The 27,472-nt window shown below is 42.3% G+C and overlaps 2 protein-coding genes across 3 annotated transcripts in view; one reads left to right on the top strand and one right to left on the bottom strand.

Moving 5' to 3' along the window:
* The window catches only part of RPGR (retinitis pigmentosa GTPase regulator), a 268,709-nt gene that overhangs the window by 64,985 nt on the left and 176,252 nt on the right, over positions 1–27,472 (bottom strand). The gene's annotated exons all lie outside the window — the stretch shown is intronic.
* OTC (ornithine transcarbamylase) overlaps positions 26,005–27,472 on the top strand; it is a 55,511-nt gene continuing 54,043 nt past the window's right edge. Inside the window, exon 1 of the mRNA XM_019943492.3 lies at positions 26,005–26,081. Within this exon, the coding sequence (XP_019799051.1) occupies positions 26,005–26,081 (77 nt within the window). The remainder of the gene's footprint in view (positions 26,082–27,472) is intronic.

Raw genomic sequence — 27,472 nt, 5'->3', positions numbered from 1 at the left:
AGTGAGGGTGAACACTTTAGAGACAGGAGATAGAGGTGGGACAGGAGAGAGGGAGAGCACAGTTGGAGGAGGAAGGGAGGCAGATGGAAGCCCTTCACAAAGGCTGGAGAGACTTGGGAACGCTCAGGGGCAAACTGAATAGAAGAGGAGAAAACACAGATTCAGGAGAGTGAAGGAATAATCACTAACGTAAGGGAGGAAGAGATGGCATCCAGATCCCATATGGAGGGACTGGCTTTAGCAAGAAGAGACCCTAGGGCTTCCCTGGTGGCGCAGTGGTTGAGAGTCCGCCTGCCGATGCAGGGGACACGGGTTCGTGCCCCGGTCCGGGAAGATCCCACATGCCGCAGAGCGGCTGGGCCCGTGAGCCATGGCCGCTGAGCCTGTACGTCCGGAGCCTGTGCTCCGCAACGGGAGAGGCCACAACAGTGAGAGGCCTGCATACCGCAAAAAAAAAAGAAGAGACACTACTTCCAGCATAACAAGAGGAAAGGAAGAAAGCGTCCTTTCACAATATACTACTGCTATATATATATATATATATATATATATATATATATATATATATATATATATACATATATACACACACATATACATAGAGACAATAATCTACATATTATTGATACATACAATATAGCTATCTATCATACATGTCATGTAATATAGGATAATACGATTGTCTATCTCAGAAGGTTGTTGTGAGGTACTAGGTATGTAACAGGGAAGAGCCAAATCAGACTCCATGTTGGATCTGTTTCTTTTACTTTAACCTTTGCTATCCACTGCTTTTGTTCACTAAAAGGATACTGTCTATACATAATGACCTGCCTCGGGGAACCCTGCCCCTCTGCCTGAATGTTAAACCAAAGTGCCTTTGTTCAGGGAAACGTCCGGACCCTGCTCCACCTGTGGATGGCTGCGAGAAAGAAGAAATTAGCACATCCCCTCCCCGAGGCTGGCGATTCCAGGGGACATTTGCAAAACTTATGGCCTTTTTACTTTACTTCCTCATCTCCTCCCCCTCTCTGTGCTACAAAAGAAACTGACATCCAAACCCCGGTAAGATGGTTATTTTGAGACTTTAGTCTGCCATCTTCTCGGTCTGCTAGCTTTCTTAATAACGTATTCCTTGCCTCAATACCTTGTCTCCGATTTATTGGCCTGTTGTGCAGCGAGCAGAGCAAGCTTGTCTCGGTAACAGGTAGAACTTACTGCTTGGTGCCTGGTATAGAGTAACATGCAACAATGTTAATAAGGCAGAGTCCGCTATGCTTACTGTATCAGTCAGGCTATGCTTACTGTAACCCAGGCTATGCTGCAATGCAAAAAACACCCAAGTCTCAGTGGCTTAACACCAACAAAAGTTTCTTTCTCACTCATGGCTTATGTCCAATGTGGGTCAGTGTCCGGGGTGGGGGGTGGTCTGCTCCACCTGGTCATTCAGAGACCCAGGCTACTAATTCAACTATCTTGTAGTTGCGCCCTACGTGACTCCTGGCCTCTTCAGTGGCTGTAGCAGGCCAAGAGGGAGCTGAAGCAGGGAATTAAATGTTTCAGACCAGCGGGGACACGTTTCTCCTTCTTACAACCCATTAGCCAGATCTAGTGTTCTGTGCTCCAGACTGCAGGGTGGTAGAGGAATGTGAGAACGCCCCTGACATTCTGTGAGTAGGAAATACCTCTGCCACATCCCTGTAGCCAGAGGGTTTCAGCCTGTGGGGTTACCTCCGTCGTGTTGAAGGCAGGGAAATCGAAAATAAAATTTTATGACTGCGGTCACGTGCTCTTTGGTGCCCCCTTCATACATGGCCAACCACTCATACGTGCCTCAGGAAATCATTCTGATATACAGAAATCATCACAGTCTGACAACACACACAACTCTTGGCAATTTCCCCTATTAATTCTTGTTGTTACTTATTTCTGGAGCATTTTGTGTCAACTAAAAATAGACGCATCTATGAACAAGGAAGACATTTGACGGGTTATGCATCCTAGCTGAACTAGTTCCTTTCTTGACAGCATTCAACAAAATTTCCAAGGCTTGCATTTTGAATTGTATCATAAAGCGGCTGCCATTGCTGTTTATTTCTCTCTTTGGAATCAGATAAACAGGTATGCCCACTTTGAAAACCTCTCTATGAAATCCCATAAACATCCAAATTTACAAATCAGATTCTAATAGCTTCTTTGATTTCTGAAATTTTGTAGTGCAGCTCCAGGATATATGAATTGAGGACATACAGGTCCAAAGCGGAAGTTTTATTTATTAAGAAGAAGCAGAAGCCAGGTGGGGATTACTGGGCTATTACCCCAGGAGGAAAATTTGCATTTTTCTTAATCATTTAATCTAGTATGTAAAAATCTTTCATGCACATACAAATCATCTACTGGTCTTGTTAAAATTCAGATTCTAATTTAGTGATCTAGACGGGGCCCTATGAATCTGCATTTTTAAAACAAGTTCCCAGATGATACTGATGCTACTGGTCCATGGATCACACTCTGTGTAGCAAGGGATTAACTCACGGAAAAGCATACGTAGTTTACAGAAGCAGTAAAGGAAAAGACTGGTAAATGTGATTATGGACAATTTAATGGATAAAGGATCTAGTATTCAGGACATGCACAGAATACCAACAAATCAATAAGAAAAAGACAAAAATATAAGAAATAAAAAATGAGCAAAGGGTATTGCATTAACAGAGATAAAAATTCAAATGGTCAGTAAACATATAAAAAGATGTTTAAACTTACTGGAAATGAGGAGAATGCAAAATAAGGAATAATGATATAACATTTTATATTCACATTATTGGTAAAAATAATAACATTAATAAGTGTATTTAGGAATACAGGAAACTTGCTACTGAGAGTGTAAATTAGTACAATCACATTAGAAAATAATTTGCCAGGGAGTTTCCTGGCAGTCCAGTGGTTAGGACTTGGTGCTTTCACTGCCGTGGCCCAGGTTCAATCCCTGGTCAGGGAACTAAGATCCCACAAGCCATGCAGTATGGCCCCAAAAAAAAAAAAAAAAAAAAAAAAAATTGCCAAAACTAAAGTTGAAAAGATAACCTGTCCCAAATAAAAAAGTGGAAATAACCTAAATGTCCATCAGTAGAGGAGTGGATAGACTGTTTATTCACACAGAGGAATATCATATAGCAGTTATAATAAATGAACCAGTTTTACATGTATGGACATGAGGAATTCTCAACAACTTAATGTTGAGAAAAATGAAAAATGTACTCTATGTTGTTATTTTATCTTAAAAGTTTTAAATACATGATAAATAAGTTTTAAATACATGATAAATATTTTATCTTAAAAGTTTTAAATACATGATAAAGACATACACATATACAATTTGATCATTCATGGGAATGATGAACGTCATATTAGGGAGAGTCATTTCCTCTGGAACAGGAAGGAAGGGTGAGGGATGAACAGTGAAACTTCATAAGTATCAGTAATGGTTTGCTTCTTTCAAAAGAACAGAGATCTCAAACAAATATGGCAAAAGGTCAACATCTTTTCAATGAGTGGTGGTGCGTGAGTGACTATTATACTATTTTCTGTACTTTAATACACAATGAAAATGTTTTAATTAGAAACAAAACAATTTTTTTATCTCTAAGTCAACTTGAGTGGGGCATAATTTACATAAAATAGATGCACACATTTTAAGTGTATACTTTGATAGGCTTTGACAGAGGTATATACCCTTATACCATTTAACCACCGCCTTAAGCCAGATATGTATTTCCCTCCCCCACTTCTACCTTCTAGAAAAATACCACCATTTTGATTTTTCATCGGTCATAGATTAGTATTGTCTTTTGTACAGTTTCTTTTGTGTCTGGTTTCTCTCACTCAGCATAATGTTTTTGAGATTATTTCATGTTGTGTGTATCGGTAATTTGTTCATTTTTATGGATATACCTTTATTTATCCATTTACCTGTTGATGGACATTTGGGTCATTTCCAGTTTGGGGTTCTAAAAAACAAAGCCGCTATGGATATTCGTGGGGTTTTTGTGGACAAATGCTCAAACTTCTTTTGCTTAAACATCTAGTATCCTCTGTCAGTTTATGTATTGCGGATAATTTTTCTCCACCTATGGCTTGCCTTTTTCAAATTCGAAAGATAAGAAAAGGAAAAAAATAAATAAAAAGACCCCCCTCAATGGACAAAAGTAGGGAGCTTGTACAAAAAAAAATCCAAATTTTCAACATTTGAAAAGGCAATTTACTATTAAAAGTGCAAATAAAAGAATAAAATTTATTTTGCCTATTAGGTTGGCAAGGATCGAGAAGATCGCCAGTATCTAGTCAGCAGGAGAAAAAAGCACATTTATTTACAGTCTGTGGGAATTCGAAAAGGTATGACCTTTTCAAAAGGCAATTTGGCAGTATAAATTATGTGTATATATATTTAAAAGGCATATAATTCTTACTCATCATAACCACTTCTGTAGATAAGCGCTTCCAGAATTTTTTTACAGAAATTTTTTTTACAGAGTTTACAGAAATACACAGATTTGCACCAAAAATATGTACAAGGATGTTTATTGCAGCATTGTTTAAGAAAAAATTAAAGACACCTAAACGACTTCAGTAAGCTAACAAATAAGAAGTAAATTATCAGCCTTACATACAACAGAATACCACGCAACCATGAAAATCAGTACAATAGTTTTACGTGTACTTATACTGGAAGATTTCTAAGACCAAATTTTAAGTGATAAAATAAGTTGCAAAATAATATGCAGAGCATTTTTCTACTATATAAAAGTAAATTAATAGATATGAATACATGGATAGGTATGATATACACATAGGTAAAAATATGGACTAACCTTTACTGTGCTATGCAGTAGTAGTTACCTCTGGGGTGTGGAATTTCAGGGGCCTTGCAATTTCTAATTCATACATATCTATATGGCTTTAATTTTTTAATAATAAACACAATTTGCTTTTTCAATCAAAACAAAAAGGTTTGAAATGAAAAATAATACACAGAAAAACTAATAGAAGCTGACAACCATAATAGCTAATGTATAATGAGTATTTATGATGTGGCAGGCATATTTCTAAGTACATACAATAACTTATTGAATCCTCACAAAACTCTCTGCGGTATATTTTATTGAGTCTCTCCATTTTACAGATGAAGACACTGAGGTACAGAGAGATTAAGTACCTTGCTTATGGTCAGTTAGTAAGTGGTGGAGTCAAGATTTGAACCCATCCTGTCTGGCTACAAGACCCTAAGACTTGGACTATGCCATCTGCCTATTTAGGAAAAAATAAAATATGTTAGGAAGTGTGTATGTTAGAAGATCCTAGTTCGTAATATTCCTGAACAAACTGGCTATCCGTATAAGTTTTAAGCATAAAGTAGTAATGATTGTGTCTCTTTATTGGTTTTACTGTATACCAGATACCTGATTGAGACCTTTTGCCTACATTATCCCTTTTGGCTATAAAATATATCTGCAAACTCCTCATGTCTCATCACCTCCATTATTACCTCCCTGCTCCAAAACACCATCACCTGTCACCTGGAGTACTTCCATCACTTCTTTTTTTTTTGTGGTACGCGGGCCTCTCACTGTTGTGGCCTCTCCCGTTGCAGAGCACAGGCTCCGGACGCGCAGGCTCAGCGGCCACGGCTCACGGGCCCAGTTGCTCCGCGGCATGTGGGATCCTCCTGGACCGGGGCACGAACCCCTGTCCCCTGCATCACCCGTGTCCCCTGCATCGGCAGGCGGACTCTCAACCACTGTGCCACCAGGGAAGCCCTTCCATCACTTCTTTTTTTTTTTAAGTTTATTTTTATTTTATTATATTATTTTTTTTTGCGGTACACAGGCCTCTCACTGCTGTGGCCTCTCCCGCTGCGGAGCACAGGCTCCGGACGCGCAGGCTCAGCGGCCATGGCTGACGGACCCAGCCGCTCCGCGGCATGTGGGATCCTCCCAGACCGGGGCACGAACCCACGTCCCCTGCATCGGCAGGCGGACTCTCAACCACTGCGCCACCAGGGAGGCCCCATCACTTCTTAATTGGTGTCCCTGCTTCCATTCTAACAGTTTTCACAACAGAATGATCCTTTTAAGGGCATGATATGCCTTCCCCTTTTCAAGACTCTCCAATGGCTTCCCTTCTCTTTCAAAATAAAAGCCAAAGTCCTAACAACAGCCTACACCATCTGGCTCTCTACCTCACTGAGCTCATCTCCCATCTCAAACCTACAAACAAGGAATCATTAAATCACTTTTTAGATGTTATTGATCTGTAAGTGATTCTATTAGCAAATATCGAACCAGGAATCAAACTTAGTTTTATTTGACACTGGTGACTGGAATCCCTACAGTACACTATGTTCTAATAAAATGGTTATTTTTGCTGGAATATGAGCATTATTTTTGTGAGACAAAACTTTGACATCCAAATGAAATTTCTCCTTCTTTGGGAGGTCACTTAGTCTAGCATTGCTGAAATTGCTGGGAACGTGCTTTGACTCTTTTGGAAGAGACTCCAAAGCTTGAGGTATGTTCTTGTAAAAAACCATAGAAGGAAAATCCTAAATCTTTGTACTTGTATTAGATTTAGAAAATAGATTTGTTCTGAAGAATAATTTGGAACTTAAATTGATGAAAAATATAAAAGAATTTCAAGAAAAAAATATGCTTTGGGGTGACAAAGAGTTGACTATAAAGACACAGATTTGATGATCTCCGGTGACTCACAAACTAACTCAGGAGACAATTCCAAAAGGAGAGTTGTGAGGGGTATTTGGCAGTATTTGTATGACTAGGTAATTTCCTAGATGACTACTTTTTTTTTTTTGCGGTACGCGGGCCTCTTACTGCTGTGGCCTCTCCCGTTGTGGAGCACAGGCTCTGGACGCGCAGGCCCAGCAGCCATGGCTCACGGGCCCAGCCGCTCCGAGGCATGTGGGATCTTCCCGGAGCAGGGCACGAACCCCTGTCCCCTGCATCGGCAGGCGGACTCTCAACCACTGTGCCACCAGGGAAGCCTGCTAGATGACAACTTTTAAGGCTCATGTAATGTGATGGTAATGGCTTAGATTATTATACTCTTGTTTGTGCTGACATTGGTCAAGCATTCTATGTCTTAATTATTTAAATTTTCCTATTACAGAAGAGAAAACTGAGGTACAGAGAAGTTGTTACCCAAAGTTTGCTAAAACGTGTTAGGGCTGAGGTTGGAATACGTGCAGTCTAGTTCCAGAATCTATGCTCCAAATCACTACACTATATTGCCTTTTTTTTTTTTTTTGTGGTACGTGGGCCTCCCACTGTTGTGGCCACTCCCGTTGCGGAGCACAGGCTTGGGACGTGCAGGCTCAGCGGCCATGGCTCACAGGCGCAGCCGCTCTGCGGCATGCGGGATCTTCCCGGACCGGGGCACGAACCCGTGTCCCCTGCATCGGCAGGCGGACCCTCAACCACTGCTCCACCAGGGAAGCCCTATACTGCCTTTTGAAAGAGCATGTAGTCTTCAAACTTGTAGATCACATATCCTCATTCATAACCAACCACAAGCCAGAAGACATAAGAGCTCCCTGATGAAGCAGATGCACATCAACTTTCCTGGGTAGATATCTAGCACTTGAAGCTCTCAGCTGGTGACAGAATCAGTGAGAAGCTGGAGGAATGAGTTTCAGAAAAAAATAAAGGCAGAGATGGAGAAAAGCTGCCCAGCAGAAGCAATATGTGTGTATGTACATGTTTGTATGCATGTACTACTGTACCAATGTATTATGCATATTGTAAAATATATACAAAAAGATTTAAAATGATGAGATAAAGAATAAACGTAACTAACAAGATGGACTGTCTTGAGCATCCCCTGGGGGCGTGTGTCACACACCTCCATTTAGAAAATAGGCTTGGGATAACATGGTTTTGAATTCTGGCTTCACCACTTGTTACCTGAGTCATCTAGGCAAGTTGTTTATTCTTTGCCTCTGATTCTCCATCTGTTAAATCAGGATAATAACCCCTAACTTGCAGGATTGTGCGGTTTAAATGAGATGGTGTGTACAGAACCTGTAGTGCCTGGCTTTCAGCAATCTTTTTCCAGATGATTTACTTTCCCTCATAATTTAAAATTCCCGTTATTTGCTTCATGGTCTGTTTTTTTTTTTTAATTAATTAATTAATTAGGCTGTGCCGGGTCTTAGTTGCTGCCTACGGGATCTTTTAGTTGCAGCATGTGGGATCTAGTTCCCCAACCAGGGATCGGACCCGGGCCCCCTGCATTGGGAGCGTGGAGTATTAACCACTGGACCACCAGGGAAGTCCCTTGGTCTGTGTTTTTAAAATTTCACTACGTACTCCTATAATTAAGCTGGAGGCAGCCCTGCAGTTTGACTTGGTGCATCTAGGTGGCGCTAGATTAATAGCTTTTTCATGCTGCATCATTCCAAACATGGTGCAGCTGTGTGTCTGACAGCAAAGAAAACTGCGCAGGAGACGTGGGAAAGAACCAATGTACATTTTCCTTTGTGCAAAACACTATAGGGACTGGGAGGAAGGGAGGACTTAATGACTGTCCAGACACTTAAAAAATGAATGGCCTGACTGTTGAGCAATCGTATGTCTGTGAACAAAAGTTCCCTTTTACATGAGCTGTTTGCCATTGCCCTTTGTGATTGGAATTGGGCTTGAAGACTCTACGTGTATTTTGAACTATTTTTATCTGTGCCTTTCCACAGGTAACTTTTTCCTAACAGGGTTCCTTGGCTACGTTCAGCCTCATTTATTGCCAGTGACTGAAAATTTCACCTTTGCCCCCAACTTTGGGCTTTTGTTTCTTCTTTCCCCTCCTCTCAGAATGCTAAGATGGTTGGATTTCTTTGGCACAAAGCTAACCAGAAAATAAATGTACTTGAAGGCATATCAGTCAGATTTCTGACAAACAGATGACATCTTCTTATTAGGATAATTTGAAAAGGGTTTGTTTACAAAGGAACAAATTTCAAAGGGTTGGAAGGGGGCTGGGTCACAACCACAAGGCATCGTGCAACGACCCAGGGCTAACAGCAGGGGAACTGTTGCTCTCCCTTGGTCCAAAGAGATGAAGGGTTCATTACAACTTGGAAGGAGAGCTGTGTAAAGTAGGCCATCTTGACAGGAACAGTGAATTTCTATCAAAGAACAGCCAGCCCAAGGCAACCTCATGGGAAACCAGAAGAATAAATCTTCTGACTTCACTATACTCCCTCCGTTCTCCAGCTGGGATTCCAATGGCCAAATCCAACCAGAAGCTAGAAGACATGGGAGCTCACTGATGAAGCCCATGCACAGCAACTTTCCTGGGTAGATATCTCACACTAGAGGCTATCAGCTGGTGCAGAGAACCAGTGGGAAGATTGGGGAATGAGGCTCATTAAAAAAGGCAGACCTACTAGAGATTGAGGACATGGGGAGGGGGAAGGATAAGCTGGGACAAAGTGAGAGAGTGGCATGGACATATATACACTCCCAAATGTAAAATAGATAGCTAGTGGGAAGCAGCCGCGTTGCACAGGGAGATCAGCTTGGTGCTTTGTGACCACCTAGAGGGGTGGGATAGGGAGGGTGGCAGGGAGGGAGACGCAAGAGGGAAGAGATATGGGAACATATGTATATGTATAACTGATTCACTTTGTTATAAAGCAGAAACTAACACACCATTGTAAAGCAATTATACTCCAATAAAGATGTTAAAAAAAAAAAGGCAGAGATCAAGGAAAGCTACCCAGCAGGAGCAATCTGACTAGGACGCCACTGCTGGATGAAAGCCCTGCTTTCACTATGCTTCTAATCTCATGCCTTCATCTTTCCGGTTGCATTCTTTTTTTTTCTTTTTAACATCTTTATTGGAGTATAATTGCTTTACAATGGTGTGTTAGTTTCTGCCTTATAACAAAGTGAATCAGCTATACATATACATATATCCCCATATCTCCTCCCTCTTGCGTCTCCCTCCCCCCACATCCCACCCCTCTAGGTGGTCACAAAGCACCGAGCTGATCTCCCTGTGCTATGTGGCTGCTTCTACTAGCTATCTATTTTACATTTGCTAGTGTATATATGTCCATGACACATCGGTTACATTCTTGGGAGCAAAGTCCTGGGTGGGAGCATCCAATTGGCTGAGGCTAGTTCACTTACTAGTTTATCCTCTTTGCCAAGGGGTGGGGACAGGAAATATTGCCTCCTTTGGCTTCCCTGATGGGAACTGGGCTGCTACCTTCTTTTAAGACTCGCACATTTGGGGATTTCTAGATATTCAGAAAGAGCTCAAAAACAAGGCAGTTTGGGCTTCCCTGGTGGCGCAGTGGTTGAGAGTCCGCCTGCCGATTCAGGGGACACAGGTTCGTGTCCCGGTCCAGGAAGATCCCACATGCCGCGGAGCGGCTGGGCCCGTGAGCCATGGCCGGTGGGCCTGCGCGTCCAGAGCCTGTGCTCCACAACGGGAGACGCCACAACAGTGAGAGGCCTGTGTACCACAAAAACAAAACAAACAAACAAACAAAAAACCAGGCAGTTTCACTGCAACGAGAAGCACACCACAACAAAGAGAAGCCCCTGTTCGCCGCAACGTGAGAAAGCCCACGCGCAGCAGCAAGACCCAACGCAGCCAAAAAAACCAAATAAATTGTAAAAAAAGACAAGGCAGTTTTCTGTCTCCTCTAAAAAAAGACAAATCTCCATTAACAAGTAACCTCCTAAATATCCTTTATAATCTGCAACAGCAAGCCCGTCAGACAAGAGTACAGAGATTTGGTTTTTATTTCCAGTTCTGTCTTTTCTCTCTCATTTCCTTCCTTCCCCATTTCCTGATCTTAGGAAGGTCCCTTTATCTCTCTAGATTTTTTTTTAAGTTTTCTCTTAACTTGTTTATTTATTTATTTTCTTTATATTTTTGGCTGCATCGGGTCTTAGTTGCAGCACGCGGGCTCTCTCGTTGAGGCGTGCGAGCTCAGTAGTTGTGGCACACGGGCTTAGTTGCCCTGCGGCATGTGGGATCTTAGTTCCTCGACCAGGGATCGAACCCGCGTTCCCTGCATTGGAAGGAGGATTCTTTACCACTGGACCACCAAGGAAGTCCCTCTCTAGATCCTTATACAAGAAAGCAGGCCAAAGATTCTCAAATCTAGTCGGGGGTTCAACTGTTGGGCCGCCAAATAATATAATCAGCCCATCCAAGAGAAGGCCCTAATCAATGTCTTCCTGATAGAACCCCTTGGGCTGTTAATACCTAAACTTCATTGAGCATGCATTTCTCTCAATACAATGTTGGGTGTTTTTTTTGGTTTGTTTTTTTGTTTTAGCAGCTGCTGTTTATATTTATGTCTGTAAAATGCAGTGTAACATTTTTAATGGATAGATTAGTAAATGAGACATAAGAAGCTTCTGCACACCGTGCTGTTTGGTGTGCATTCACAAAGAACATCAATATTTCCTCTGAGAAGCCCACTCACATTTTTCTCGAAACCTCCTTGTCTCCAGTCTTGAATCTTGTTCCTTCCATGCCCCTAATCATCTGGCCGTACCATTAACTACTGCTCATGAATTGGTATAGACCCATGCCTCAGGGCTTCTCTCCCTCCAGGTCAAATGCCAGGGAGGTGTAAGGCTTGAAGTTTTGCCTCCTGGGAGCATTTCCCTTCTTCACCCCTTGGATTCAGTATAGCTGCTCAATCTACAGCGAATCTTGCATTACTGGATCCAGACCAATCCAAAATTACATTTCTCATCCTCGATCAAGCATCTTTATACTCTGTTCACACACAGATTTCCCAGAGTTTTTCCAATATAAACTAGAAATCTAGGAGTTCTTTGGCCTTCTCTGGCTTTTGACTTTGTCATTGCCAGCCCCCTCCCAGGGTCATGCTGAAATCTGACAATCTTGGGGATTGGTGGGGAAGGATGAAAAGAACTGGCTTCATCTGGCAAGGCAACTCCCTCAAGTGAAAAAGCATCTTCAATCAAGAAAAGGACCGTTTCATTAGACAAGCTAGGAAAGATTTCTTAGCCTGCAAGGGAGATTCAAGGGTTTAGCATTCTTAGGGTCCTCTAAATCCTCTCGCATATTTCCATGTCAATTTTCCAGCATTCAGTCTAACCCAATAATGCCACAATATGCAGCTAAAAAACCTGTCAGGGTTGTGAATACCACTGATACTGTAATTCATCAGCACACAGGATCAGACCAAAGTCTGAGTTTATCTTTGACCATCTCAGATCAGCGGAGGCAGGTGACTTTTTTCACCATTAAGCTATTCACTATAAGAAGCAGCCATCTCATTGGCCATCACTGAACTCTTAATGCCCTTCATACTGTTCTCCTTAAATCATATTCTCAATCAGCATTCGAGGTGACCATAAGCAATGGTTTAAGCATCTGTTTTGCCACTGTATTTCTAAGGGGGAGTTTTAATGTCATTCAACCATTCCCAATTTTATCACTTTTCCTGAGGGTCAGTTGCTTGCAGCTCACTTTGTGGTACCAATTTCTGAATCAGTCAGAGTTCTTGGGGTAAAAGAAAAAGACAGTGGGAAATCATCAGGAAACTCATAGAATTGACAGTCTGGAGAGGAATGCTTGGATAAGGTAGGGAAAGTAGGGAGGCAAGGCAGCCACCGTTGGGCCTAGTCACCATGGCAAGAGTGTACTAGTCACTGGACACAGCCAGAAATGCTGGTAGATTACAGCACTATACATCTCACCTCCCAGGCTCTTTTTCTTTAGTCCTTCAAGATTCAAAGCCCCAGGTGAGAGCATCTGCTGGATCGTGTGCCCATGACCTGGCTTTTTCAGGGGATGGAGAGAGGGAGGGAAGGTTTTTACACTAAGGCTCTACACTAATACTCACACAATGAGAACTGGAGAGAGTTTGGGATGCTGAGTAGTGAAAATCCCTCCTTGCCTGTCAATCAGTCATGGAAAGAGCTTTCACTAAGAGTCCAGAAGCTATTTTCTATCTCTCACTCCCTCACTTGCTTTCTCTCTCTTTACTCCCTCCCTTACCAGATTTTGAGAAAATCAGTGTACCTCTCTGGTCCTCTGGAGGAGAGAGTTGGACTAACATATTTACACTTCATCTATGTCTAACACTCTATGATCTCAGATCTCTCAAGAATCTAGTAAGAAAGGTATTATGCTTACATTAGAAGTTTAATAAATGAAGAATCCAACATCTTTCCTTTTCTCTGAGTAATTTTAAATGATCATTTTATTATTTATTTATTTATTTATTTATTTTTGCGGTATGCAGGCCTCTCACTGTTGTGGCCTCTCCCGTTGCGGAGCACAGGCTCTGGACGCGCAGGCCCACCGGCCATGGCTCACGGGCCCAGCCGCTCCGCGGCATGTGGGATCTTCCCAGACCGGGGCACGAACCCGCGTCCCCTGCATCGGCAGGCGGACTCCCAACCACTGCGCCACCAGGGAAGCCCTAAATGATCATTTTTGACCCAGTTTCTCATTGTACATGAAATTTCTACATATGTCAGCAAATTATAATATTTATGGAATTCCTCCCATAATATTAGATATTGAAGTATTTTGACCTTACTTGCCTTTTGACATTTCATGTTGATTTCAACAGCTCCCTCAGTACCCACGCCCACTAAGTTAAAATGCATATAAAAATCAAGGTGAACCGTAGGAAGAACAGTGATAAAGGAAGTTAATATTCCAAGAGGCCTTAGGGTCTTATCAAGGCTGATGCATCAGTTTTACTTTAAATGTCTTATCTATCTAATTATTTCACCAGTTTGATTAAATGAAACTAAAATTGGTATTGATGAAAAGAGAAAGCACAATCAAAGAAGCAGATAAGCAAATAACTGAACGCAAATAACTTTTAATTATCCTCACTTAATAAAGTTAAGGAATAGTGTCAGGTGCCAACATTACTTTGTCAAATCAAAGGGCCGTGTCGGGATAAAAACAAAAAAATCACAGAATGTTTTTAAAATTGCAGTCAATTTCAAAATTGTTAAACAATTTTATATGAATTTGGTTTCAAAACAACCCTGTATCCTGGGTCATGAATATGTTCAGACCCTCTAATGGAAACCCAATTCTTTGAATCACTCCATATGTATTACTCATTTGTAGAATACTACTAAAGTCCCCAGGCTTCCCCAAACACAAAGAAATAGGTGGGCTTCCAGGTATGGCAGTTATACCTGGCTAGATTAAACTACTATATATAAAATAGGTAACCAACAAGGACCTACTGTAGAGCATAGGGAACTATATTCAATATCTTGTAATAACCTATAATGGAAAAGAATCTGAAAAAGAATCTATATATATGAATCACTTTGCTGTACAGCTGAAACTAACACATTATAAATTGACTATACTTCAATAATTTTTTTTTTTTAAAAATGCTGTCCTATATGGAATCATAATAGGAAAACTAGCAAACAGCTTTTTTTTTTTTTTGGCTGCGTTCGGTCTTCATTGCTGCGTGCAGGCTTTCTCCAGTTGCAGCGAGCGGGGGCTACTCTTCATTGCGGTGCGCGGGCTTCTCATTGTGGTGGCTTCTCTTGTTGTGGAGCACGGGTTCTAGGCACGCGGGATTCAGTAGACGCAGGGCGCATAGGAACAAACACTGGGTAGTGATATAAAGTAACAAATACATGCAGAAGAGATGTGAACAGCACGTTCATTGCAGACAAAGAGCTTGCAGGTGAGGGAAGAGTCAGTAATGTCATTACTAATATCATCATGATCATTAGATGATGATCATGATGTGTTATTCTCATATGGACTTTGCACAATGGATTTGCTCATGCCTCCGGAGTCATTTTATGTTCAATTGATTAGGGACACCTACTTTAGAAAATGATTGGATTGTTTTCATGTCCCTCGTGGCTTTGAACAAACAGGCTATAGTTGTAAATTTTAACTTGAAAAAAGAGTAGGGACCATAGTAGCAGAGAGATTTTATGATCAATTTTTATTATACTGTTTTGTTATACTGAAAGGCAATAATGACTTTTGGCATTTATAGAGTCCTTTGTATTTTCAAAGCGCTTAGTAATCATTAATTTCTTTATCTCGTTTCCATCTCAAATGAGATAGGTTGGTTAGCATGGCAGGGTTGCAGAAGGAAAATACAATCAGACAATAAAAGATTATAAACTTGAGGGCTTCCCTGGTGGCGCAGTGGTTGAGGGTCCGCCTGCCGATGCAGGGGACACGGGTTCGTGCCCCAGTCCGGGAAGATCCCACATGCCGTGGAGCGACTGGGCCGGTGAGCCATGGCCACTGAGCCTGTGTGTCCGGAGCCTGTGCTCCACAACGGGAGAGGCCACAGTAGTGAGAGGCCCGCGTACCGCAAAAAAAAAAAAAAAAAAAAAAAAAGATTAGAAACTTGAAAAGTTAGGCAGTTGAAGTACTGAGGGTGAATAAGTTCCTGGTTTTTCCATCATTTAGGGGGAAAAGGAAAAGAGAGAAGAAAACACATCATAGGTCCTCACTGAGAAACACTGTTTTTGTTTCTTTCTTATTTCAGGGCACCTCAACATTTCTATTTCCAGGAAAGTGATTATAATAAGCCAACACCTGGGACAGGCACGGGGGCTCTCACCACGCGTACTGATGCTAGTAACTAATAAAAGCTAACATTTATTGAACACCGAGCCAGGTACTGTGCTACAGCACTCTATATCCATTACCACGCTTCATCTAAACAACAAAGCCATGAGACAGGGGCTGCTAGTACCACCATTTAAAAGAGGAGGCAACTGAGGCTTAGAAAGGCTGAGGAATTTGCTCACAATCAACAGTAATGGAGTGACTCTCACATCGCTGGATTCATTCTTCTATTGCTTGCCAGGTGATTTGCTTATTCCTTAAAAGTAACACACTGTGTAACAATTGAGGATGACCTGGGAATCCATGAACTCCCCGGTTCTCTGGAAGAAAGAATGCCGAACTCCAGTTAAAGAATGCCGGAGGGTGAAATTGGTAATGGTGAGTGCCCAGTCCGCACGACCCACAGTTCATCTTCTGGACCCTGAGTAGGTCCCATCTTTATAAGCCATAGAATTGTTACCAGTGGAGCAGCCTTAAGAGAAGAAGGGTGTGTTTTCCTATTTGCTTAAGGTGAGGGTAGAGCCCTTGCTTAGCAGATGTGGTCAAATACAACAGTCATAAGCAGGTCACGAGGACTTTCCAAGTCGTATCTAAAGAGAGGCATCCACCACAAAGAACTAGAAATGAGCAGGAAAGGCGTTCACTAAACTGTGATTTTTGAGAACATACAGTATATGTGTCCTAAGCTCAAGGGGAAAATATTGCTATGGAAATTATTATTGGGACAGTGCTTCTAAACCAGGCCCTGGGCAGCCGTAAACAATGTCCACAGCCTCACAGGGCCCTCACGTCACTCAGACTCTAGAAGTATCCGGCAGTCCTAGGGAGCATCAGGGATGATTGTTGAGACAGCGGTGAACTTTGAACCTCTGTGATTTCCCTGTTTGCTTAATGCCTGATAGCCTCTGATCTGCTAATAAATCTCCTTTATGCACAGCTTGACCTCTGTGCTTCCAAAGGGAGGGATTGGAATCAGCCTATGGGGGAAGAGATGGCTGTAGGATTCTGGGTGAGAGCTTGAGCAAACGAAAGTGTACTCAAGAAAGATAACCTCGCCTTTTGCAACTCATCTGCCTCTGACATAAAGGTTGGATCATATTTATTTACCCTTTTTCTACCTCCTAAATTGTGTGTGAATTTCCCAATCTTGTTTTCTAACGCTGACATTTACCAGAACACAAAATAAAAAGCCTCAGGTTTGAAAACGTGAGATTTCTGTCCCTATCTAAGCTCTGAAAAATTCTAGGCTCTGTTTAAAATCAACAGCTGCCAGAGTAAATGATTAACAGAAGAATGACTTCGATGGAAACGTGGTTTATATGACAACAGAGAAGAGAGATTACCCTTGAATGTGATGATCAGCATTTCACGCTCTAGTTCAGATTTTGGTCTTCACGTAGGACCCCGTCTACCTTCTTCATATGCCTCAGTTGAAAGGGTAGGGTGGGAAAGGGGGTGGAGAGGGGATCAGAGGTAGTCTTCACTGATTTCACAATTTCCCCTAGGGCCTGAATGTTTGAACAAATACTTAGCAGTTACATAGCAAGAAAACACCCCCGAATCAATATTTTGACAAAGTCCCATCACCATCTGTTAAATAAAAAGTAATTTTCAGATTATCAGGAGCTCTGTAGTTGACATATTTACAAGTGGAAAGGAATATAATAGTAGCCAGCTGATGGGTGATTTACTTCACTATCATAATTCTAATTTATTTTCTTTTGCCAATTCCCATGCAGATCCAAGCCACATAAGAATACATTCTTACAACAGGATGCAGGTTTATAGCTTATGAAGCACTCCAGGGGCATTAATACAAAAGGATTTTTTTGATTTTTCAGCAAATTAGGTATGACCTAGGACATAGAGAGCTCTTAAGAAAAAGGAAATTGGACATTCTTATGCCCCAACCGCCCCCTCAAAACCTAAACCTAAACCTCATACCTTAGACAGAACTTAACTCAAAATGGATCATAGATCTAAATGTAACTTGTAAGGCTATAAAATTTTCAGAAGACATAGGAGAAACTCTTTGTGACCTTGGGTTAGCAAAGAGTTCATAGATATAACATCAATGGTGTAATCTACAAAAAGAACTTGATCCAAATTTAAAACTTCTACCTTGCAAGAGAATGAAGAGACAAGTTATAGTCTGGGAGAAAATATTTGCAAATCACATATCCAATAAAGGTCTTATATCCAGAACATATAAAGAACTCTCAAAACTAAAAAAATAAGAAAACAAACAACCCACTTAAAAAATAAAGTAGGTCAAATAGGCACATGAAAAGATGCTCATTTCGCTAATTATTAGAGAAATACAAATCAAAACTACCTCACACCAGTCAGAATGGCCATCATTAAAAAGTCTACAAATAATAAATGCTGGAGAGGGTATGGAGAAAAGGGAACCCTCTTACAGTGTTGGTGAGAATGTGAATTGGTGCAGCTACTATGGAAAACAGTTTGGAGGTTCCTCAAAAAACTAAAAATAGAGTTGCCATACGATCCAGCAATCCCACTCCTGGGCATATACGCAGACAAAACTCTAATTCGAAAAGATACATGCACCCCAATGTTCATAGCAGCACTATTCACAATAGCCAAGACATGGAAACATCTTAAATGTCCATTAACAGATGAATGGATAAAGAAGATGTGGTACCTATATACACTGGAATATTTCTCAGCCATTAAAGAGAATGAAATAATGCCATTTGCAGCAACATGGATGGACCTAGAGATTGTCATACTGAGTGAAGTAAGTCAGACAGAGAAAGAGAAATATCGTATGATATCGCTTATATGCAGAATCTAAAAAAAATGTTACAAACGGACATATTTACAAAACAGAAACAGACTCACAGATACAGAGAACAGACTTTTGGTTGCCAAGGGGGAGGTGGGGTGGGGGAGGAATGGACTGGGGGTTTGGGATTAGCAGATTATATATAGAATGGATAAACAACAAGGTCCTATTATATAGCACAGGGGACTATATTCAGTATCCTTTGATAAGCCATAATGGAAAAGAATATGAAAAAGAATATGTATATGTACAATTGAATCACTTTGCCAAGCAGCAATTAACACATTGTAAATCAACTACTTTAATAAAATTTTTAAAATAAATAAATAAAGTAGGCCTAAGTATTAACAGATATTTCACCAAAGAAGATATATGTATGGCACATGGAAAGATGCTCAGCATCATTAGCATTTAGGAAAATGCAAATTAAAACCACAATTAGAAACCACTACATACCCATCTGGGTGGCAACTATGAAAAATACAGACAATACCAAGTGCTGACAAGGCTGCAGAGTAACTGGAGCTCTCATGCATTCCTGGGGGAACTGCAAAATGGCACAGCAACTCTGGAAGATATTTTGGCAGTTTTTTTAAAAGTTAAACATGTACTTACCATATAATCCAGCCATTCTACTCCTAAATATTTACCCTAGAAATAAAATTTATGTTCACACAAAAACCCATACTTAAATGCTTGTAGCAACTCTGTGTATAAGTTCCAAAACCAGGAAACAACCCAAATGTCCCTTAATGGGGAATGGATAAACAAACTGATATATCCACACAATGAAATACTAGTCAGCAATAAAAAGGAACAAACTAATGATAAACACAGCAATACAGATGACTCTCAAAGGCATTATGCTGAATGAAAGAAACCAGTCTCAAAAGATTACATAATGTACGATCCCATTCATGTTACATTCTTGAAATGGCAAAAGTATAAGGAGAAAGATCAATATGCCAGGAATTAGGGGTGAGAGGAGGGTGTGACTACAAAAGGATTTAAGGGAGAGTTCTGGGGGGGACATGGAACGGTTTTTTTTTTTTTTTTTTTTTTTGCGGTACGCGGGCCTCTCACTGCTGTGGCCTCTCCCGTTGCGGAGCACAGGCTCCGGACGCGCAGGCTCAGCAGCCATGGCTCATGGGCCCAGCTGCTCCGTGGCATGTGGGATCTTCCCGGACCGGGGCACGAACCCATGTCCCCTGCATCGGCAGGTGGGCTCTCAACCACTGCGCCACCAGGGAAGCCCGGATGGAACTGTTTTGTATCCTGATTGTGGTGGTGGTTACACGAACCTATACATGTGTTATAAGCCATAGTACCATAAACACAAAAAAGGTATTTACTGTATGCTAATTTAAAAAATTAAAAAACAACAAAGCATATCATATGTATTCATTTAACCAAAAAAAAAGAAAGAGAAAAAGAATATTGTTTTCATTTGCAGATAAGGAAACTGACTTGCCCAAGGTCATTCAACCAATAAATGATAGGTTCTGAAGTAGAACCCACACTTTTGAAATACATCATTCTTTCCCTGTTGTTACAGGAGAGATAAACCTTCAAAAACCTAAGCCCAATTTTTATTAGTTAGCATGCATTTGTTTGCAAGTAACAAAAATCCCAATTCAGAGTGACTTAAACAAAAAGAACATTTAGTATTTTACATAACAAGGTGTCCAGTGGTAGGGAGAGTCATGAGGTTCGTTGATTTTACAACTCAATGATGTAATAAATGACCAACGTTCCTTTCTTCTTTCACTCTGCCAAACCCCAGTTCCATTCTAAGGCTGCTTCTCCTCGTGGTCACAGGATGGCTACTGTTCTCAGACAGAGATACATGCTTCTTTATTCATATCCAGTGGAAGATAGACTACCGGCAACAATCCCACAGAGCTTGTGACTAATGTGTGTACTGCATGCAAATGCTGTGGTTTCTTAGGATCTTAAAGACTCCAGACAACCAGCTATAAAAAGTATTTATGTAATTAGCAACACTCTGAAATAAACAGAGCTTCTCACTGCAGTAACAGCCATATGTCTTATTTGCACAGAGCTCAAATTTGCATTAGATCCTTGGCAATAGCTATGTCAAGACACTGTACCTCATGTTTGGTTAGCATGTTAAAGTTTCCCAAGCAGTGTAATAGCCCAAATTTTTTAAAACCTTTAGTTGGACAGATGAGGACTCTGAGGGTCTTAGAGGAGTCAAGTCACTTGGCCAATTCACCATCAGTTAGCGACTCAGCCGGAGATCCCATTTGATCTTCAAACGTCCTTCCCATTTCCTTTACATAACATTGATTGTCTCTTCAGTGCTTAGATTTCACTAGGGAACCACAGTTGCAATTTCAAAGAAATATTGCAAGTTCATATATGATGTTTACAAGCTCTAAATGTCAGAAAACGAACATTTTTCTATATCCCTAATGGTGACATTTGGCTATTTGGAATTTTAGACTCAAGTGTGATAGAATAAACTTGAAATCATTAACTTTTCCATCTCCCTTCCCTCACCATCCAACCAATTGTCCCAATAGGTGGATTCTAATTCCTAGATCTCTCTTGCATCCATCCCTACTTTTCTATTTCCACAGCCCCAGTATGCTCTCAGGCCCTTATTATAACACAGTAACTTCTGCCTCTTTGCCTCCATTTTCTCCCCACTGCACTTCTTACACAGTGGTGCTGGATTAAGGTTTTCAAGACACAATGCAGATAATGACATATGTCCCTTTGTCTGCCCCAGCTCTAAAACTTTAATAATCTTCCTTTGACTATAGATTAAATTCTTAACTCCATAATCTGGATTTCAAGGCCCTCAACAATCTGGTTCCATTATTCATTTCCATCCTTGAGAGAATCCTCCTTTCTGGGTGGGAGTCGTTGGCAGTGGTGTACCTGAGCCAGCTCACAATGGCTTGCAAGAGCCAATCTTACGCCTCTCTTCCCAACTCTGTGTTCAGCGATGTCACTTTGGTAGCTTGAAGCTGTCCATGGTGGGAGCATTTATACCACACAAATTGGTCAATGCCACAAATCAGAGCTTTCTTTCTCTTTTTGAAGAGCTGGTCATTAAATATTTACCAGAACACGACCAGTTGCGGGGTAACCAGGACCAAATCTAAGAGTGAGTGTTCGATATGGTATACAGGATACAAAGATGTTGACACTAAAAGCCCAAATCAGAGATGGGAGGGCCTGGGAGAAACGAATAAGAAGCAGAGCATTGAAAAATATTTGAGAAGGTAGACCCGGGCAAAGATTGGGTTCCCACAGAAGCAGACACTGAGAAAGGTATTTGGGTTCAAGTGGTATATTTGGGAGATGATCCCAGGAAGCACTGGTAGGGGTGTGAGGGAAGTGAGACAGGGAAGGGAAGGCAGCTAACAGAGGGTGAATTGACAGACAGTTTACTACCGTGGGCAATCGAGGCTTAGTCCCACTGGGGACCTTCGGAGGAGCGTGTAAAACATGCCTCATGGTCGCCCACACAGGAGTGAGGAGTTTACCCTCAGCCAGACAGCTGTGGGCACGGGCATTAAGAAGTAGCAGGGGGCTTCCCTGGTGGCGCAGTGGTTGAGAGTCTGCCTGCCGATGCGGGGGACGCGGGTTCGTGCTCCGGTTCCGGGAAGATCCCACATGCCACGGAGTGGCTGGGCCCGTGAGCCATGGTCGCTGAGCCTGCGCGTCCAGAGCCTGTGCTCCGCAATGGAAGAGGCCACAACAGTGAGAGGCCCACATACTGCAAAAAAAAAAAAAAAAAAAAAAAAAAAGTAGCAGGTATGCTTCCCCAGCAACAAAAGTCATTACCCTCTCACCATGATTTCTGTCCTAGGAAACACTGAAAAATGATCTGTTAAATTTATTTCTATGCCAGTATTATTGCGAATCCTAGCCAGTTGCTGTTTTATGTATTTTACATAATAAATTTCATCTGAAATAATGCTTAATCCCAAACAATGATACTATGGATGAAACTTTTAGGTAGAAGAAAATCTTTTTGGGCAGGAAGGATTTTTTTTTTTTTTTTTGCGGTACGCGGGCCTCTCACTGTTGTGGCCTCTCCCGTTGCGGAGCACAGGCTCTGGACGCGCAGGCCCAGCGGCCATGGCTCACGGGCCCAGCCGCTCCGCGGCATGTGGGATCTTCCCGGACCGGGGCACGAACCCGCGTCCCCCGCATCGGCAGGCAGACTCTCAACCACTGCGCCACCAGGGAAGCCCGGGCAGGAAGGATTTTGTACCTAAAATCACACCATAATAATAATCACTTACTGAATATAAATGTAATAAAAAGTAATAATCATTATTTATGGGATAAAAAGCAAAACAAAAACATCATATTCCAATTGTAGACTTATTTTGAATAAAGTGTTATGTCAGGAAATTTTAAAAAAATATTTATTGGGCTTCCCTGGTGGCGCAGTAGTTGAGAATATGCCTGCTAATGCAGGGGACACGGGTTCGAACCCTGGTCTGGGAGGATCCCACATGCCGCGGAGCAACTAGGCCCATGAGCCACAACTACTGAGCCTGCGCATCTGGAGCCTGTGCTCCACAACAAGAGAGGCCGTGATAGTGAGAGGCCTGCGCACCGCGATGAAGAGTGGCCCCCGCTTGCCACAACTAGAGAAAGCCCTCGCACAGAAACGAAGACCCAACACAGCAAAAATAAATAAATTAATTAATAAACTCCTATGCCCAACATCTAAAAAAAAATTATTTATTTATTATTTATTTTTGGCTGTGTTGGGTCTTCGTTGCTGTGCGTGGGCTTTCTCTAGTTGCGGCGAGTGGCTACTCTTCATTGCGGTGCGTGGGCTTCTCATTGTGGTGGCTTCTCTTGTTGTGGAGCACGGGCTCTAGGCGCGCGGGCTTCACTAGTTGTGGCACACAGGCTCAGGAGTTGTGGCTCACAGGCTCTAGAGCGCAGGCTCAGTAGTTGTGGCGCATGGGCTTAGTTGCTCGGCGGCATGTGGGATCTTCCCAGACCAGGGCTTGAGCCTGTGTCCCCTGCGTTGGCAGGTGGATTCTTAACCACTGCACCACCCGGGAAGTCTCTTATGTAGGAAATTAAAAAATAAAAAAGTGGCAGGTATGTAGGTGAAGACAGAATGCCAAGGGGATACAGACAGGACATGGACACTCATGGTTTTGTGCTTTTCATATTGGTCTTGGTGGTGGCAGGGCTTCATTTAAAGGTCAATGATAGAGTGAATCCACCCCTCCAAATGTTGTTACCCCACACACCCTATTTGTTCCTTCCTCTGGGTCTACTCACAGCTTCCATCCTTTGCTGTAATATCGTTTGTAACCCCCTCCAGTTTTGACAATTCCCTAATTCTTCCCAATTCATCAAGGACCAGTGCCACTTCCTTCAGGAACCCCATCTAATCCCCAACCCCCATTGATGGAAGCTGGATGATGGACACTCCAAGCTGGAGGTCCCATAGGGCCTGAAGCAAGGGAGCAAGGAACAACCCCTACCCTCTTGGTTAGAATGCACCAAGGGTCAGGGGACAGAGACAGAAGTTGTGCTCTGGAGTCATTCCAAACGGTGAACGCCATGTGAGAAAGGACTCACCATTCCTGGTTATCACTCTATCCCTCAGAGCCAAAGCGGGCAGTTGAAGTGGAATTAAAGGAGTCAGGGGGCGGGTCTATAAGAGCACCTGTACAAATTCTGAGGACAAATGGAAAACCCTGTATGGTGTTTTTCCACCTGTAACACAGATGTCTGTTGAGATAGTTTGTCTTTTGAGATTTAGTGAAATTACCTTTAAGCTCATCCCACTTGTGGTACGGTGCCTCTCTTGCAATCTCTCTGGGGGTTATGGGGGGGGGTAAGTTTTTCTTAGTCCCTTCTGGGGAACTGAGCTCTCACCTCCATAGAATGACGAGGGTTTATGAGTCACTTTGGAATCTCAGCAGTGCTGCCCACATTCCCCACCACACCACGGCAGACACTTCTTGATTTTTCCCCGAGTGTTGTTCAGATGAGTTGTTTGTGTGGGTAGCATATTTGACTGAAGATGTGGGCTTTATACTAGCATTCAGTTGAATGCAGTTTATTGTCTTCGCTTCTAGTCTCCCTGCAAACATCCAGTTTCCTTCCCTGTATTAAGTAGAGTGGATTTACTCTCTAAAACCTATCCAACAACTGGCCCGTTCTGCCTCTTCAACGATGCTTTAAGGTGATCTTCTCAAACAAAGCTGCCTTCTCTTCTCCCACGTGGAGCATTCATTCTCTACCTTCTCACCTCTGCACCTCTGCAAGCAGTCTGCCTGGAATAGTCTTTCCAGAACAGATTAGCCAGAGGTTTGGAAATCGCAGTCTTTCCCTCTCTTTATCCCACCTCATCCTCTGTGAGTACAAGGGAATCGTGTCAATAAATTTCCCTGCTGATATTAATTATGACATCACGACCATCCCTGCCCCTGAAGTGGCCATAGTTGGTTTTTAAACGACACTTTTTTTTTTGCATTCCACAAACATCTAGCAAGTGCTTACCTTGCCCTCCCACCCTCCCCACTTAGAGTTCTCTCCCTTCCCTGTGATGCGGAGGCACTTTATCTGGACCTCCCCATGGGCTGGTATTATGGATATTTATTTACAGATATATGACCCTTACTGAACTGTAAACTCTGCAAAGGCGAGATCATCTTCCTTCCCTGAAATTCCAGCCTAGCCCAGTATCCGACACAGAACAGATTCTGAAAATAACTGATTTCTAACTGTGGATGAATGAATGAGTGTGAAGCTTTGGATGGCCCCTTAGTGATCCGGAGAGGCTGCCAGGGGAGGAACATTTGGTACCCCACCTCCCTGCTTCTGCTGAGTATGGGTTTCTGCTGGAATTATTAGGCAACCCCTTATTTATTGAAGACCTACTATGTGCAAGGCACAGTGGGAGCTCCAGGACAGAGATCTTTTTACTCCATCTCCATCCCCACTCCAGCTTTTTGCCACACACACACAAGTACCTTCCAGGGCACATCTTTCTATCTGTTTTTGTAGAAAGGCTGGGACTTGGAGGAAAGTGATATCACTGGAAATACTCAGGGATGTCACGTCTACATCTGGGGTTTTGCACTGCCAACTCGCATTTTTGGAATGAGTTATTTCTATGTTCCTTCACAGCAGCCAGCACTGCAGTGTCTTGCATATATTATACACCCAACGAGTACTTGTCAATTGATTTTGTACAACTATGTGACAGCATAAATATATTATGAAAAATGAGGAGTCTGTGCACCAAAAGAGTCAGGATTCCTTCTCCAAGGAAAACAAAACAAAACCCAAAACAAACAAAAAAACCCCCACAGTGGTGGATTGGAGCTTGGCTTAAAGTTCAAATGCTCCTGGACCCTGCCCTGCAGTATCTCTAACCAGGGGAATTTGATAAGGTAGTTGAAGGGTGATATTACCTTTGCTCTCTCTCTGTAATCAAAAGGACTCTTAGCTTTCAGGTGGACCCCACTGGCTACTTTGGTGCGGCGTTTTCAAGAGCACAGAATCATCCTTTTCACTATCGAAAGAATATGCTGTTTAATTTGAGGATCCTGTTGAACAAGGCAGCTCTTAGAAACGGTCACAGTTTCGCGGTTCGAAATTATCGGTAAGTGATGGCCAGAGATTTGAGTCTGACTTAGGAACCGTGGTGATAAATGAAACTCTATTCTGCAGAGAAGTGCAGCCTCCTAAGGCCTCTTTCTGCAGGGTATAGTGCCAGGTTCTACCCTTGCTGGAGACAACTGTCTCTAATTCCAGCTGAGCTTTCATTTCTCGGTCCTCTGTAATCAGATTTCATGGGGCACTGGGAGGTGACGGCGGGTTGGGGGGGCGACTAACCGTGGCACGTATAACAGACTAAATGTTCTGGACATCTTCCATTTGTGTACATACTAAAGGAGCAACTGGCTGAAGGAAATGAGAGGAACTAATCTCCACAGGGCCTTCAGCTTGTATTGGGTTTGCCTGAAAACAATATATCATTCTGGGGCATGGTGATTGATTCGATCTTTAAAAAAAACAGACCCCAAAAGAACGACTACATAAATATTTACAAAGTTGCATCCTCCTCACAGCCAACTGGCCATGCCTGCGGTCGAAGGTGGTGTGGAGTGTGTCCCTGGGGAAGAGGACAAGGGTGATGGGTTAATCGGGGAAGTAAGGCCATCAAATCTGGACATTGTTGCCAGAAAGCTTCTAGAGTAACTGCCTGTTAACAATCAGAATTTTCCCAGTGCCTCTTGACAACCGAAACTGACCTCAAAATGACCTCAATGACTCTTAAAGTTAGAAGCTTCTAGTCTGAAGGTTTCTCCCACTGTTAGGAAGTGGCCCTGTGATTTGTGGCCCTGGGCCTCCCTTCTCTGGGCCGCCTGACAGCTCTGGACTCTCTGGACTCTACCACTAGCACCACTCAGAAGCCAGAACAACATTGTAAATGATATTGTAAAGTTGGGACCTCAGAGCCACAGAATAATGCCTTCTCCTATTTTACAGATAAGGTAAATGAGGCCCAGAGAGATTACGGGGTTTACTAGTTAGTGCCAGAGTTAGACTATATAAACCAAGCATCTGGAGGAAAGCTCAGGTTTAGAGTCTAAAGAACTGGGTTCAAGGCCTGGCACTACCACTCACTGGCTATATAACCTTGAGCAAGTCACTAAACTTTTCTGTGATGTTGTCACTTATAAAATGGGAGAAAGAGTAATACCTGTTCTGCCTACATCACAGGGTGCTTCAATCATTTATTTAATAAACACTTATTGAGCACCTACTTCGTGCCACGCCCTAAGCAAGGTGTTGGAGATACGGTGGTAAATAAGGTAAATAAGTTATTTCATTCCAGACACATGAAATCACAGTCTAGCAATAATCAGTGAGATAATGTGTGTGAAAACTGTCAAGTGACAGGCACATGTTCATTATTTGATCATTCCATCCCGCTGAGTTACATCAGATGAAAGTGCGATGAAATTTCATTCCACGGTTTTTAACAAA

The sequence above is a fragment of the Tursiops truncatus genome, chromosome X, assembly GCF_011762595.2.
Source record: "Tursiops truncatus isolate mTurTru1 chromosome X, mTurTru1.mat.Y, whole genome shotgun sequence".
Classification (NCBI taxonomy): Eukaryota; Metazoa; Chordata; class Mammalia; order Artiodactyla; family Delphinidae; genus Tursiops; species Tursiops truncatus.
The sequence above is the reverse complement of the archived record's forward strand: the minus strand, read 5'-3'. Positions and strand labels throughout refer to the sequence as shown.